The sequence below is a fragment of the Phalacrocorax aristotelis genome, chromosome 25, assembly GCF_949628215.1.
Source record: "Phalacrocorax aristotelis chromosome 25, bGulAri2.1, whole genome shotgun sequence".
Taxonomy (NCBI): Eukaryota; Metazoa; Chordata; class Aves; order Suliformes; family Phalacrocoracidae; genus Phalacrocorax; species Phalacrocorax aristotelis.
Window position 1 is genome coordinate 2,322,649 of NC_134300.1, and position 13,816 is coordinate 2,336,464.

The 13,816-nt window shown below is 60.0% G+C and overlaps 3 protein-coding genes across 4 annotated transcripts; all 3 read right to left on the bottom strand.

The window, feature by feature from the left end:
• Positions 1-1,145: 1,145 nt before the first annotated feature.
• Positions 1,146-2,949, bottom strand: LOC142048314 (protein S100-A12-like). The gene is made up of 3 exons (XM_075075056.1): positions 2,054-2,949; positions 1,747-1,903; positions 1,146-1,514 (listed from the first exon to the last, which is right to left on the bottom strand). The coding sequence occupies exons 2-3, from the start codon at positions 1,897-1,899 to the stop codon at positions 1,302-1,304; spliced, it is 366 nt and encodes a 121-aa protein (XP_074931157.1). The 5' UTR covers positions 1,900-1,903; positions 2,054-2,949; the 3' UTR covers positions 1,146-1,301.
• Positions 2,950-6,852: 3,903 nt separating this feature from the next.
• LOC142048336 (protein S100-A4-like) lies at positions 6,853-7,982 on the bottom strand. Its single transcript, XM_075075099.1, has 3 exons — positions 7,877-7,982; positions 7,220-7,374; positions 6,853-7,109 (listed from the first exon to the last, which is right to left on the bottom strand). The coding sequence occupies exons 2-3, from the start codon at positions 7,355-7,357 to the stop codon at positions 6,945-6,947; spliced, it is 303 nt and encodes a 100-aa protein (XP_074931200.1). The 5' UTR covers positions 7,358-7,374; positions 7,877-7,982; the 3' UTR covers positions 6,853-6,944.
• A 1,762-nt stretch (positions 7,983-9,744) lies between these two features.
• On the bottom strand, positions 9,745-11,015 carry LOC142048337 (protein S100-A4-like). Of its 2 annotated transcripts, none has more exons than XM_075075101.1 (2): positions 10,607-11,015; positions 9,745-9,931 (listed from the first exon to the last, which is right to left on the bottom strand). In XM_075075101.1, exons 1-2 carry the CDS (start codon positions 10,745-10,747, stop codon positions 9,767-9,769), a joined length of 306 nt encoding a protein of 101 aa, XP_074931202.1. In that variant the 5' UTR covers positions 10,748-11,015; the 3' UTR covers positions 9,745-9,766. The 2 variants fall into 2 exon arrangements, 1 of the variants encoding a protein (XP_074931202.1); XR_012657451.1 differs by lacking the exon at positions 10,607-11,015 and adding an exon at positions 10,123-10,209 and having other exon boundaries at positions 9,864-9,931.
• Positions 11,016-13,816: the final 2,801 nt, after the last annotated feature.

Below are 13,816 nucleotides of genomic sequence, written 5' to 3' on the forward strand. Positions count from 1 at the left end.
CATTGGCCAAGGCTGGGTTTTGCCCCGTGCCTTTGCGTAGCCCCCGTGCAGACAGACCCGTGGGCTCTGAATTCCCATCTTTCCCAGCCATGTTCCCCAAAACCTGTCGGGAGGGCAGGAGGGGGATGCCCAGCCCCGCCAGGGGAGCGATGGCCAAGTGACAGCTGGGTGCCCTAGCAGGACAGTGAATAACATCTGCCTCTGGGGGACAAGGGCTGCTTACCAATGGCAAAACTGTGGAGCCAGAGAGTGACCATTGAGTGCAAATAACCACACAGTAGCCCCGTGCTTCGCTTTGTGGCTTGGTTTCACATGGGACGGGCCCCCGGTTTCAGTTGATGTTGGAAACGTCAGAGCCACCTGAGCCTGAGGACTTCTCACGCAGTGCAGTCACTGACAGATACAAGAGCTCTTTTCTGCTCGTGTAGCTGTTCCCCAGGAACCCATGGTGTCTTGTAAATGTGCTGTGTCCTGGGGGGCTGCTGCCCCACACCAACAAAAAACTCCAACTTTGTTTTGCACAGTTAACACCAGCTCTCTGGAGCCCCTCGGCCTCGTTCTTTGCTGTGTCAGGGCTTGAAAGAGAAGCGCTGGTTGCTTTGTGGGTTGCAAAAGCATTTCACGCACCCCAAGGATGCTGCACCCCCAGCTGCAGAGACGGGTCTTGGCAGCCACCTGGGGAAGCAGCCACCAGCTGTGCTTCACCCTGGCATGTCTTGGAGCTGGTACAAAGAGGGGCCAGAAGAACAAGGGCGGAGGATGTTCTTGCGCAGCCACCGGCTGCCTCTACCCAGGAACCTCCCCAGGGTGATGGGGAGCTATGCAACCCACCGCCTCCTGAGGAGAGGCGTGCTGGGGCCAACCACCCTGTGCAGGGAACCCCCCGAGCCTCAGGAAGGCAGTAGGAGCGTGCCAGGGTCTGACATGCTTCAGGATGGGGAGTCCATGCAGCCTGTGCTGCTCAGCTGGGACCCAGCAGCTCTGTTGCCCTGGCTCCTTGCTCTGCAGGGAGCAGGTTCCTCCCCACACCACCTTCCCTTTCCCATTGCTTCTCCAGTTCAATGTGCATTTAATCCAGCCCACAGCCATGGGCTGGCTGCATATTGCATTCTCCCTGGAGACAGCAGGACACATAACACAGATGGTTTTGGTGCTTGAAGAAATTTTATTGCAATGCCAAAGGCAGAAGCAGATGACAAAGCTCTGGTTATGGGTTTGACTGTGCTTGTGGACAATCGGAAGGGATGATCCTGCTAGAAGAGCACAATCCCGTGGGCACAGTCACCCAGGAAAACACTTCACTAGCGGGGACCGTGGCCATGGTCATGGTCATGGCCATGACCAGCATCTGGATGCTTGTCGTGGCTCCCACGATGCTGGTGGGACCTATTGTGGGCATCAATGACTGCAAGATTCAGCGTGGTCAGGAACTCAGTGAACTTCAAGCGACCGTTGTGGTTGCAGTCTGCTGTGACGAAGAGTTTGCTTATGTAGTCGTCGATGGACATGTTAGGCTGCAGCAGGATAAGCGTGAAAAAGAGTCAGCCTGAAGCACAGTGGTGTTCAGGGTCACCCTGGTAGCCCACAGCTATGGAATAAAGCTCGCCCAGCAAGTTTCAGGGAAACACCAGATAAACCCTCCCTCCCCTTTGGGAGTCTCTCGGCCCCCCGCCATGACCCAAGGAGGCCTCCACTCTTGCAAGCTCTCACCAGCATTAGAAGAGCTGGGCTACTCTTGGCTCTTACCGGCAAGGTGTTATGGAGGAAGGACTTGGCATTCTCCTTCAGCAGCTCTGAGAACTCATTCTTGCTCAGGTAGTCATCTATGGGCTTCTTTATGGCATACTGGTGGTAGACGTTGACGACATCCTCCAAGGCGCGCTCAAGGTTGGTTTTCATCTTTCTAGGAAAGGACCGGCAGCAAAACACTAAACCCCATCGGAAGAGGAGGACTGCCTTCTCTTCCAGGAGCCCCAGCCAGGCTCAGGCTTATACTGGTGGCACTTCCAGCAGCGCGAAGCCTGAAGCCACCGTTTGGCAAGGATCTACTTACCTACGAGCAGTGCTGGGGCTGGCTTCTGCAGACGGCGGTGCACGGGAGGAGCGGAGCGGGCAGGAGCAGTGATGGCACGGCGGAGATCAGGTCTCTTTTATACTCTCCCTGAGCTACGATTTGTGACACCCTTAAATTTCCTTCGGGGCAATAACCCCAGGAATTGTGCAAGGCTACGAAGCACACCCAGGCGGCAGTTTCTTGCCTGGCTCCAGGAACTGGCTGCTCCCACTGTTAACAAGGGAGGGGATGCACCAAATTCATTAGGGCAAAACAAGGAAATACCAAAAGAGAGATTTTCAGGGAGCCAGCATCGTGGCTCTGTGACAGTGCAGGGGCTTCCCCAGCAGCAGGGACATTCCTGCAGAGTTTGGGGGTCTCTGAGGAGAGGATGGAAGAGGAATTTTTCCAGATTACATGAAAGGTGCTGGGTGAGGGTCTCTAGTGGGGTGACGCTGGCTTTTCCCAATGGGGGATGTGGTTCATCACTCCTGTATCTGCCCTGGTGCTGTTGAATTTGGCTGGAGGTGTGGTGTCTGCCCCCAGCACGCTGCTGCACTGGTGCTGGGGGGGGGTGATCAATGCATCCCACCCTCCAGTCACCTCTCCAAAATCAGGAGTAACATTCATCCTGAGTGATTTCTTAACAGCTAGCAGGGACCCAAAGAAGATGTTACAAATGCAGGCACGCCAGCATGCCAGAAACCTGCCAGCCACTCTTAGAAGGTGGCATTTCCCGGCAGCCCTAATTGCTGCCTGGTAATAACCAAGGACATTGGCAAATGCTGCTTATTCCCGGCGTTGGGTGGATGTGGCCACTTGCAGGAGATCCTATGGTGTTCCCAGCGCCTGGCACTGGCTGCTAAACCTGTATATCTTGAGGGAAAGACAGCCGGGGTGGGGCTGGTGAGGAGCCTGTGCCCCCCAATGCCCAAGACCTTCACCCCAAGTCCGTGCTTGGTGGGACTGGCACAGCAAAAACCCTGTGCTAGCCTTTAAGGGTTTTAGGACAGCAGTGATGAAACATCTCCCCAACGGCCTCCTAATTCAGGAGCATGAGCACCTGGTGCCAGAAAAAAACTGAATTGCAAAAGAGTGAAACAAAGGGACAGTTTGTGTGATGGGGACGGGTGTGTCCTCACAAGGAAGGGGAGACACACAGGGCTCAGCACGACATGGGTGCAGCATTGGTGGGACGTGATGGGACGCACGTGGGGAGGTGTGATGTGCCTGTGCCGCGTGGGGAGGTTGGCGGAGACACGCATGCACCGTGGGGCAGGCGAGAAGGGACAGGCGTGCACTGCGGGTCCTCACGCTGCCATTTGCTGCCCAACCTGCCACAGAATCATAGAACGTCCGGAGCTGGAAGGGACCCGCAAGGACCATCGAGCCCAGCTCCTGTCCCCGCACAGGACACCCCAAATTCACACCGTGTCTCTGAGGGCCTTGGCCAAGTGCTTCTGGAACATCGCCAGGCTGGTGCCGCGATGCCTCCCTGGGGAGCCTGTGCCAGGGCTCCGCCACCCGCTGGGGGAAGGACCTTTCCCTAATGCCCAGCCTAACCCTCCCCTGGCACATCTCCCTGCCGTTCCCTCGGGGCCTGGCGTTGGTCACCAGAGAGCAGAGACCAGCCCTGCCCCCCCTCCTGCCCTCGGGAGGGAGCTGCAGAGCCCCATGAGGCTGCCCTCGGCCTCCTCTGCTCCAGCTGAACAAACCCAGGGACTCCAGCCGCTCCTCGTTTCCCCTCTAAACCCTTCCCCAACCCTCCGGCCTCCTCTGGACATTCTCCAGTACCTTTATACCCTCAGTGTCCTGCAGCGCCCAACGCTGCCCACAGCGCTCGGGGTGAGGCCGCCCCAGCGCGGGGCAGAGCGGGACAATCCCCCCCTCGCCCGGCTGCGATGCAGGGCTCGGTGCCCCCCAGGGCACGGCTGGCCCTCGGGGCTGCCAGGGCACGCTGGGGGCTCGTGTTCAGCCTGCCGTCGGCCAGAGCCCCCGGGTCCCCGCAGAGCTGCTCCCCAGCCCCTCGCGCCCCAGGCTGCCTGTGCAGCCAGGGCTGCCGCGCCCCAGGGGCAAAACCCGGCGCTTGTCCGTGTTAAACTCCATGCGGCTGGTGACTGCCCAGCTCTGCAGCCGGCCCAGATCCCTCTGCGGGGCCTCGCCGCCCTCAGGAGCGCCAACAGCTCCTCCCAATTTTGTGTCATCAGCAAGCTTCATTAGTATTTCTTCCAGCCCTGCATCCAAGTCATTTATGAAGAGGTTAAAGAGCACCGGCCCTAAGATGGATCCCTGCAGAACCCCGCTAGTGACTGGCCACCAGCCCGACGTACCCCACTTACTGTGACCCTTTGAGCCCGACCCATCAGCCCATTGCTCACCCCCTGCGTTACGTGTTTATCCAGCCGTGTGCTGGGCAATTTGTCCAGGAGGAGACAGTGAGAGGCAGTATCGAAGGCTTTACTGAAATCCAAAAAGACCACAGTGACTGGCTTCCCTTGGTCAACCAGGTGGGTGACCTTGTCATAGAAGGAAATCAAATTTGTTAGGCAGGACTTTCCCCCCATGAGCCCATGCTGGCTGGGACCAATGACTGCACTGTCTTTCAGGTGTTTTTCAATAACTCCCAGAATAATCTTCTCTGTAATTTTGCCAGGCACAGCAGTGAGACTGACGGGCCGGTAGCTACCGGGGTCATCCCTGTTGCCCTTCTTGAAGACTGGGCAACATTTGCCAGCCTCCAGCCAACTGGGGCCTCTCCAGATTCCCAAGAGCACAGAAAAATCATTGCACGATGTCTCACTACGGCATCAGCCAGCTCTTTAAGTACCCGCGGATGAATCCCTTCAGGCCACATCGATTTGGAGGGATCTAGTCGGACAGAAGCCACATGCCCACACACCAGGAGCTCCCTGCACATGCCCTGCCTTGGGGCCCGGCTGCCATGCCATGGCAGCCCACGCGCCAGTGCGAGAGCTGCCACGGGGTGTTGGCATCTGCTCTGCGGGGCTGGGGGTGTTGGTGCCACGGTGACGGAGCCAGTATAGCTCCGAGGGCATGGCAGCAGGGTGGGGACAGGGGTGTGGATGGATGCAGCCTGTGAACAGCATCATGCCAGCTTCAACTATTCACAGATCAGGCAAAAATAAAAAGGGCCAAGGGCTTGTAGGGGGGTCCCTTTCACCCGCCTCTGGGATGCAAGTGTGGTGGAGCCACGTTCTCAGGTGTGCCGCTGAGGCTGGAGGGATGGATACTTTTTTTTTCCCTAATATTGATGCTGAGTCTCAAATGCTGGGGTCTGTGGAACAACCCCTACGCCCTCCATTTGGGGGAGCAGGGGGCTGAGCTTCAACCCCAGTCTCCTGGCAAAACAGCCCTTGCAAAGCCGAGGGTGCCGTGCCTCAGTGGGAGTCCCAGGCAGAAGGACGGGCAGAGCATCACCAGCACCCAACAGGATCCGTCTGCGGGGACATGAGCACCGGGTGCAGCCCGTTGCTACATCCCTCCCACTCACCCCCAGCAAAAGAATAAACATGAGGGTTTAATTTATTTAAGGTTCAAAAAAAAAAAATGACCAGAAACACAGCAACAAAACATTACAACAGGAAATTACAAAAAATTTTCCAAAGTTCCTCACAAAACGACTCCAAAAGTTCCCCCGCGCCCCGCTGGCTGGCCCAGCATTACATTTTGCGTTCCTTCAGTGCATCACCAATGATCACGGCCAGGGCCCCCAGGAAGGTGACGTACTCCTGCAAATTCACTTCCTCGCCTCTGTTATGGTCCAGGGGCAGCCCACGCCACGGCAGCGCGGGGACGGAGGGGAGCGCAGCAAGCAGCCGGGAGCTGGTCCAGCCTTGGGGCAGGGAGCGGGGGGCATCCCAGGGCCGGGGGGGCAAAGCCTGGGTCGACGAAGCAAAGCCTTTGTGGCATCTCCACTTGCCAGTGCTTCTGAGAGCAGCCCCGAGCCCACCGATAAAGGTCCGGCTCCCAGCAGGGCAGCGGCAGGGGGGCACCCACATCGGGAAGGGGCGCATACGGAGCCCAGCACGCAAGCCTGGGTTGGCCGCAGCTGTTCGGTGGGGGCAAAAAGGGGACCAGAGGGAGGAAAAGGAGACTTACAGATGTGAGCAGACCAGGCTCCGGTGCAGGGGAGGGAGGGCTGTGGCTACACGCCTCCTCGCATTTATAGCCATGGGCTGAGTCCTCCCATGCTGGCAGCCCAGGGGGGCTGGCTGGGTGCACAGGGAAGCCACTCCTCTGCACGCCATAACCCCACCCCGAGCAGGAATGCAACTAAAATCCTGCTCCCCAACGGTTCTTTTTGGGGTGGGGAAAGAACAAGGATCTTCAGTGACCTCCCTGCACAGCAGGTCCTGCCCCATGGAGCAGCAGGTGGCGGGGAGGGGGGGAGATGCTGACCCTGTGTGAGCTTAATAATTATGGCTAAAAACACAGTTGTTCACCCGTCGCTGTTATCGCTGTGCCTGTCGGAGGCATTAATCCCTGCGAAAGCGCCTGCCTTGCCTTGCACGGCTGTGAAGCAGTTATTGGGGCTGCAGGGCAGGGTGCTGCTGGGCAGAGCCCGCCGCTGACTCACACCGACGCGGCCGGCGGGGATCAGCCCTGCGGGCGGTTTCCGAGGGCTCGGGGAATGCGGTGCCCACGCTGCGGCAGAGCAAACTCCCGCTCCTCACCCAGTACCCGCAACGCGCACACGGAAGGGAAGCGGGGTCTTCGCCAGCGTGGCAGCACCCCTGTCCCTGGGGCACGAAACCCCCATTGCAAAGCATGCAGAGGACTTTTGTTAAAGAAAAAATTTATTGAAAAAGCATCAGGAATACAGCAGGAGGGTCATGGGGGCAGCAACGCAGCCTGAGGCCGGGACCCCTGCTCACTTCTTGTGCGGCATCTTGTTGGGGCAGTCCTGGAAGAAGTCGTTGCACATCATGGCCATGCAGGCCAGGAAGGTCACGTACTCCTGGAAATCCACCTCGCTGTCACTGTTGCTGTCCAGGTGGCCCATGAGCTGCTGTAAGCTGGCCTCGCTGGTTTGTCTCTGGCCGGGGGCAAGAGCGGGAGGGTTAAAATGGGGATTTGCAACAAGGGCCACATCCCCGAGTCCCGGCATCACCCATGGGACGTGGCACCCCCCTGCTGCACACTTACGCTGAAGGTGGGCAGCTCCTTCAGGAGCATCTCCCTGAGCTCCTGCTTGCTGAGCTTGTACTTGTCCCCCTCCTTGCCCGAGTACTTGTGGAAGGTGGAGACCATCACAGCCAGTGCCTGCTCCAGGGGAGATGCCATGGGGGATGCCTGCGAGCCTGGAGGCACCAAGGGCACAGGTAAGTGAGAGCAGAGTTTGGTGTCCCCAGACACCCCCGCACTGGGGGGTTGACAGTCCCCCCCAGGCCATGCAAGCGACCCCAGTGCCCCACTTCTGGGCATGCACCGGGATCACCATTTCCTCCTTAATTTCACCCTCCCGCTGGAGGCTGGGCATCGCCGTCTGGTACCGGTGCTGGGTAACCTCCGAAAGAGCCATGCTGGAGGGGGAAATGTGGGGGGAGGCAGCAGCCCTCTGCGGCCCAAGCCAGGCAGGGAAGGGGCACACACGCGCTTTCCCAGCCCCCAGAGGTGAAATGCAGCCTTCGAGCTCAGCTCACTGCAGCAGCAGCCTCAGTCCCAGGGGAAAAACCTCTGTTCGGGGGACCTCACTGCGGGATGGGGCAGCTGCGCCGTCAGCAACATCTGGCAGGCATCTGGAGGGCCAGCGGGGCGAGGGGGTACAGAGCATTGTAGGGGAAAAAAATGAAAACAACTCACCGACAGCTCAAACGAAACAGCTGAGGATGGGCAGGGCGAAAGGCAAGCCGGCGTCAGGCCACAGCATTTATAGCCCTGCCTGGGACGCCCTCCTCACTCCCCGGATGGGAAGGCACTAACGCTGATCCAGACAGACATTGGCTGGCAAGGGAGGAGAGGAAACCTTGGGAGCAGCCTTGCCCCCGCTCACCCCCCCTAAACCGTCCTGCCCCTGCACTGCCAAGGGCGCTGGTTTGGGTTAGAAAGAGCAAAATGTGCCCCCGGGGCTGGACAGGGACCACCTGGACGAGGAGACTCGCTAGGGACAAGGGGTGAAGCAAGGGCAGCGGTGGGCACCACGTCCCACCGCTGCCAGTGAGGGCAGGCGATGCTGGTGCGGGGCGAGATGCTGCCCACGATGGTTTTGGCAGCATCCCCGGGGACATCTAGAAGCTGCCAAAACCTGAGCGGGCTTTGTCCGTGGCTTTGTTGTTGTTGTGCTGGATGTTTGGGTGAGGGTTTTGGGTTTTTTTTTTTCTGTTTTTAACTTAACTGCAAAAGATTTCTGTTTCCTAACTGCGAGGGCAGTGCGTCACAACGCCCCGTTGTGTAACGGAGCGCTATTTTGGTGCCTGCATGTCCCAGGCACGTGTCAGGGAGCTGTGGGAGAAAGCCAGGCACCGGCGGTTTGCAACCCCCTGTCGTGGCGTGAGCCAGCTTTTCACCGTGGCGCAAGGGCTGGCAAATACCCCAAGTGTCCCTGAGCCTGGCTGAGCCCCCTCGGGACAAAGGCACCTGCTGCTGCGGGGACCAGAGTGAGAAAAACAGGGGATGAAGCCCTGCTGCCGGCTCCAGGTTGCTCCGGTGCCCAGTGGGGTGTCAAACTTCACCAAACACTTCACAGCATCTCCCCAGGTCGGGGGGTTTCTTTAAGGATCATTTTGGCAAAAGAAACCCCCAAGCCTGAACCTCATCTCCCTGTTAGCAAGTGCAAACTGGTGTCAATTACTGGGAGGGGGCAGAAACTCCCTGGGGCTCTTCATAAAGACCCTGGGAAAGGGCAGGGCAAAGCTTGGAGCTGCTGGGGGGATGCTGGGAGGACTTGGGGGCTCAGGGACAGGCCCTGCCGGGGGTCTGCTCTGCCATGCAGTGACGCAGAGGCTTTGTGAAACTGGGGTGGTTTCTCTAGGGTTTTGGGGCCGTTGGGGAAAGCCGGAGAGCAGCCTCAGCACCTTCTGCGAACCAGCCCAGACCTGCCGGGAGCTGCTGCAGCTATGGGGAGGTGAAGGAGGGGTGAGCCCTGGGCTTCCCAGCCGCTATCACAGGCTGACGTGCTCAGGAAGCCACCCCCACGGCTCTGTGGTAAACCTGGGGGGCTCAGGTTGACCTTCTCCAATGCAGTCCCCCAGCATGGGCTCATCCATGTCCCAGGGAGGCTGAGGGTCTCCTCCAGCTACTCAGAAACAGCTCTTCTCTGCAGGAACTGGGGACACGCTGTGGCTTTTGTGCTTTGGATGGACCTTGAAACTTGCTGCCTGGTTCCTCCAGATCACCTTTCTCTCCCCAAACCCAATGCACGGCGCAGGGCAGCTCACGCCGACCTAAGACCCAAGCTCAGCTCAGGGAAGCTCATATGTTTTGGGCCAAATGTGCACTGAACCAGCAAGGACGGTTCAGGGGGGATGTCCAAGGGCGTTGCTTGGAGGCGGCACTGAGCTGTTTTGCTCAGGCTTTTCCAAAAAATGCCTCCCGGGGCTGAGTCGTGCTGTGGAAAATCCCACAGAGCAAGAGGAAGGCATGAGTCACCCAGCTGCCCGCTAACCTGTGGCACACAAAACCCGGCTGAGGCACACCAAGGCTTCGGAAAAGCTTTTATTGAAAGCCCCCCGGCGATGCTGTGGGCAGCGGGGGTCACTTCTTGCGGGGCTGCTTGGTGGAGCCGTCCTTGAAGAACTCGTTGAAGCCCATGGTGACACAGGCCAGGAAGCAGACGTACTCCTTAAAATCCACCTCGCTGTCCTTGTCGTGGTCCAGGTCGTTCATGAGCCTCCTGAACTCCACCTCGTCCATTTGTTTCTGCAGGGGACGGGAGCGCAGTGGGGGGTGAGCGGTTTTGGGGTACACGGATGAGAGACGTGCTTCCTCATCCAGCCCCACTGCTTGCAAGGAAGGATGTAAAAAACCTGGGCTTCCCTTCCCCTGCCTTGAAGGAGGCTTTTCTCTTCGCCTTTGAAAGGAGGTGGCCTTTAGAGATGCAGGTGGCTTACCTGTGATCTGGGGCGTGCTGGCACACCTACAGCAAATATGCCTCTTAGTCATGAAAAAGTTCGGCTGAAAAACTTCTCCTTCCCTCCTCCCGGTTTAAACCACAAGCCAGAAGGGGAAGTGGGGGTTAAAAAAGGATTTTAAAAAAAATTGAAATCGGAGCATGACTTTGCCAATCAAAATATTCCCGTGAGTGTAAGAAAGCCAAGCTTCCTTTCGATGTGAGCATGCTTCAGCTCGGGTTCTCCTGGCCTCGTCCCTCCTCCCCGGGCTTGCCCCAGAGCATGAGGTCTCAGCGTGTCGCACATGGGCCACGTCCATCGTGCGTGCTTTGGGGAAATTCAGAGACCGCTTTGGCTCACGCCGGCTCACACTGTGCTGTGTGGAAAGACCCGAGGCTGGTTTGCTCCTGCCCCTGCAACACCTCCCGCCCGTGCCCGGGAACCTCCGAGGGATGCAGAGGGATGTGCCCCCACGGCCACTTACGCTCCCGAAGACGGGCAGCTCCTTGTTCAGCAGCTCCTTGAGCTCTGCCTTGCTGAGTTTGTACTTGTCCCCTTCCTTCCCCGAGTACTTGTGGAAGGTGGTGACCATCACGGCCAGCGCCTGCTCCAGGGGACATGCCATCGCCAGCCTCCTGCACGCCTGGAGGGCAGAGCACCGGGGGTGGGGTCAGGGCAGCGATGGGGGCCCGTCCCCCCCAACCTGCCCAAATCAGTCTGCGATGCTGCAGAGGAGCAGATGCAACCCCGGTGCCTCTCAGGGAGGCGTTTGGGGGTGCAGCGGCTGCTGGGTGAATGGCAGCTGGAGACCAAAGCTGCGCAACAAGCGGTGCAGGAGGAAGGGGAGCAGAGACTCACCGGGGTCAGCAGAGATCACGCAGCAGCGGGGAGCCAGGGTGCTGCAGCTGGAGCGCGATGGGCATTTATAGCCCAGCCGGGGTGGCACTGGCCCATGCAGCCCCCTCGCCTCCAGGCTTTCCCAGCAGCCCCACACCTCATTTTTGTTTCACCCGCACCTCATTTTTGCCTAATGAGCTGTGTGATCCCATTAGCGGGAGGTGGGTGGGTTTGGGTGCTGCTGGGAGGAGCTGCCGGCCCTACTGGGGAGTCTGGGGACCGAGGCACAAGTCAAGAGATGGGCACAGGGATTGGGAAGGGCTGGGGCATCCCCTGGGGCTCCCTGGAGAAAGCTGGTCACCAGCCCACATTCCTGCCTAAGCCATCACTGTACTGTCACCCACACCACCAGCTTTCTGGGTGGCCCTGGTCTCCCCACGACAGACAGTCCCAAGCCCTCCCACCCCAGTGACCCCAACGCAAAATGAAGAGGCTCCGCAGCGGGGCTGGGGAGGTGACAGCAGCTCTATTGAGCCACGGGCTGGGGCTCGATGCCGGCCGGTGGGGCCATGAGCCTTAGCACAGAAGTCACTGCAGGACATGCTGGGGCAGCCCAGGAGGACCACGTACTCCTTGAAGTCCATCATGTTGTCCTTGTCCTCCAGGTCCTTCGTCATCAGCGGGGTCAAGGACGGCGCTCACCGGCCACAGCACCACAACGGGTGGTTTTGGCAGAAGGGGGGAACCTGATTCAGGGAGGAGGGAGCCCTTCTCTGACCCCCGCATCTTTCCCAGTGGTGGGGAGAGACATGAGGATGCTGGTGGGGCTTGGTCCCGGGTGTCCCCACGCTCACCCCCATGAAGCTGGGCAGCTCCTTCAGCTCAGCCGGTGCTTGTCACCCTCCTTCCCCGAGCACTCGTGGAAGTGGCAATGCTGGAGGCCAGGGCTTGTTCCAGGGCAGTGGCCATCCTGGCAGGGGGCTGCTCCCTGCACTGGCACCACGGAGGGCACCCAGCTTTTCCCGGCACCCCCCAGCTATGTTTGCGTTTCCACCCATCCGCCAGAGCCTGTTTGGTTTGCAGGAAGGAGCCAGGGAAAGTCCTCGTCTGGCAAAACCCAAGGTGACCTGGACTTGGGCATCTGGAAGTGAGCCAACCTTTCAGTCTCTGGTGATTGCAGAGGAAACGTGTCTGTCTTCTCCCAGACTTGTGGCAGCCAAGGACGACCATGATGGAACATATTTGGGGCATTTTCTGAAATCTTACAAGTCTTGCGCCACGTGGGACCTCGAGGCTGGTGCACCGCCAGGGCTGGGGTAGCAGCTGGTGCAGGGTGCCCGGAGCTGATCCCGCCGGGGACACGAGGACGGGAGCGTGGGTTTGAGCTCCCTAAATCGGGGCCAGCTGCAGAGCCTGGCAGCCCCATCCCTGTCCCACGGCCCCGCACCATCCCTCCCTCCCCACCTGCCATATGGTGCCATGCAACGTGCCGCAGGGCTTTCCAGGAGGAGCACCCAGGAGTGCAGCTGCCGAGTGCACGGGCACATAAACCACCCCCTGCCCACGCGGATGTCCGTGCAAAACTTTCTCTGACACATCGGTCCCCCACACACTGATGCACCCCCGAGGTCCCCTGTGCATCCCCCGGGTTCTCCACGCACCCGTGTTTTCTCCAAGCAGCTCCAGGGTGGGAAATAATGTGACCAGCACGGGTATGGGGGCTGCAACTGCTCAGAGCCCCAGCCCGGGTGCCAGGGTCCTGCGGGGAAGCGTGCACGAGGAGGGGACATCCTGAATTGTTTCTGTGCACTGCAGCCCATCTGCATCTAGAAATGAGATGTTGGGGGCTGGTTGCCCCTCACCCTGAGGGTCCATTCTGGAGACACCCTGAGAGTCCACCCCGGATCCCACCGGATCGCTGGGATCCCATGTGAGCAGCCGGGTGCAGCGCCCCGCCAAGCCCCACTCACCCCATAAACAGTGGCGTGAGTCACGAGCCCTGCCCTCACCCAAGAGAGATTCCTCCATCATGACTCAGCCTCAGCCCTGCCCGGCTGCACCGGCTCCCACAGAGGAGCCCCCAGTTTGCCCGGGACCCCTGGTGCTGCAGGGCAAGGGAAGGTGGGCTTCATGGGCAGGGGGACGGGCCAGAGCCAGCGATGCTCCTGCACTGGGGAGGAGAGCAGCAGGGTCAGCAAGGGGGGGCTGGCTGGAAGGAGACGGGCATCCTGGCTTCAGGGTGCTGGTATCCCCCTGCCACAGAAGTGGGGGGCCACCCCCACTTGCAGAGGTTGCGGGGGGCCACCGCCATGCTCACAGGCCCAGGGCAAACTCCCCTCCCAGTGGAAAATCCCCAGCAGGCGCTGGGACTGCCGGCTTGGGCTGCCGGCCAGCACCGTGGGCGTCACGGGGCGCCATGAGCCAGGCTGCAGCACGCTCCCGCCGAGCGCCGCCGGCCTGGGGTGAGCCGGCACGTAAGGGGCGCAGAGCTTTCCCCCGTCCCCATCCCCGTTGGGGGCCATGCATTGCGCTGAGGTGCAGCGTGGGAATTGGGGTCCCCCGAGATGCCCTGGGGTTGGGGTGGCCATGCCCTTGCTGCGCACAGGTGCGGGGCTGTAGCCCCCGGCTGCTTGGGACACCGTGTCAGGGTGTGGGGAGGGTACCCTGGGACGCGTGGCAGCAGCACCCACACCCTGTGCCCCAGGCAGTGGCTTGGGGTGGTGCGGGCCAGTGGGGTGCCGGGAGGCCACGGTGTCTGCTGACACCTCGTGGTGGCTCGATCAGCCCCAGGAAGTCCATCCCAGCAAGTCTGGGAGGCTGGGAGGGGTGTTATCGCCAGCCCAGGACACGCCGTGAC

Bases quoted from the DNA above. Each gene is read 5' to 3' on its own strand.
- LOC142048314 (XM_075075056.1), bottom strand. From the start codon at position 1,899: ATGAAAACCAACCTTGAGCGCGCCTTGGAGGATGTCGTCAACGTCTAC. The intron at 1,515-1,746 runs GTAAGAGCCAAG...ATCCTGCTGCAG, and splicing joins TCCTCCATAACACCTTGCCG to CCTAACATGTCCATCGACGA.
- LOC142048336 (XM_075075099.1), bottom strand. From the start codon at position 7,357: ATGGCATCTCCCCTGGAGCAGGCACTGGCTGTGATGGTCTCCACCTTC. The intron at 7,110-7,219 runs GTAAGTGTGCAG...GCCCCCGGCCAG, and splicing joins AGGAGCTGCCCACCTTCAGC to AGACAAACCAGCGAGGCCAG.
- LOC142048337 (XM_075075101.1), bottom strand. From the start codon at position 10,747: ATGGCATGTCCCCTGGAGCAGGCGCTGGCCGTGATGGTCACCACCTTC. The intron at 9,932-10,606 runs GTAAGTGGCCGT...CGTCCCCTGCAG, and splicing joins AGCTGCCCGTCTTCGGGAGC to AAACAAATGGACGAGGTGGA.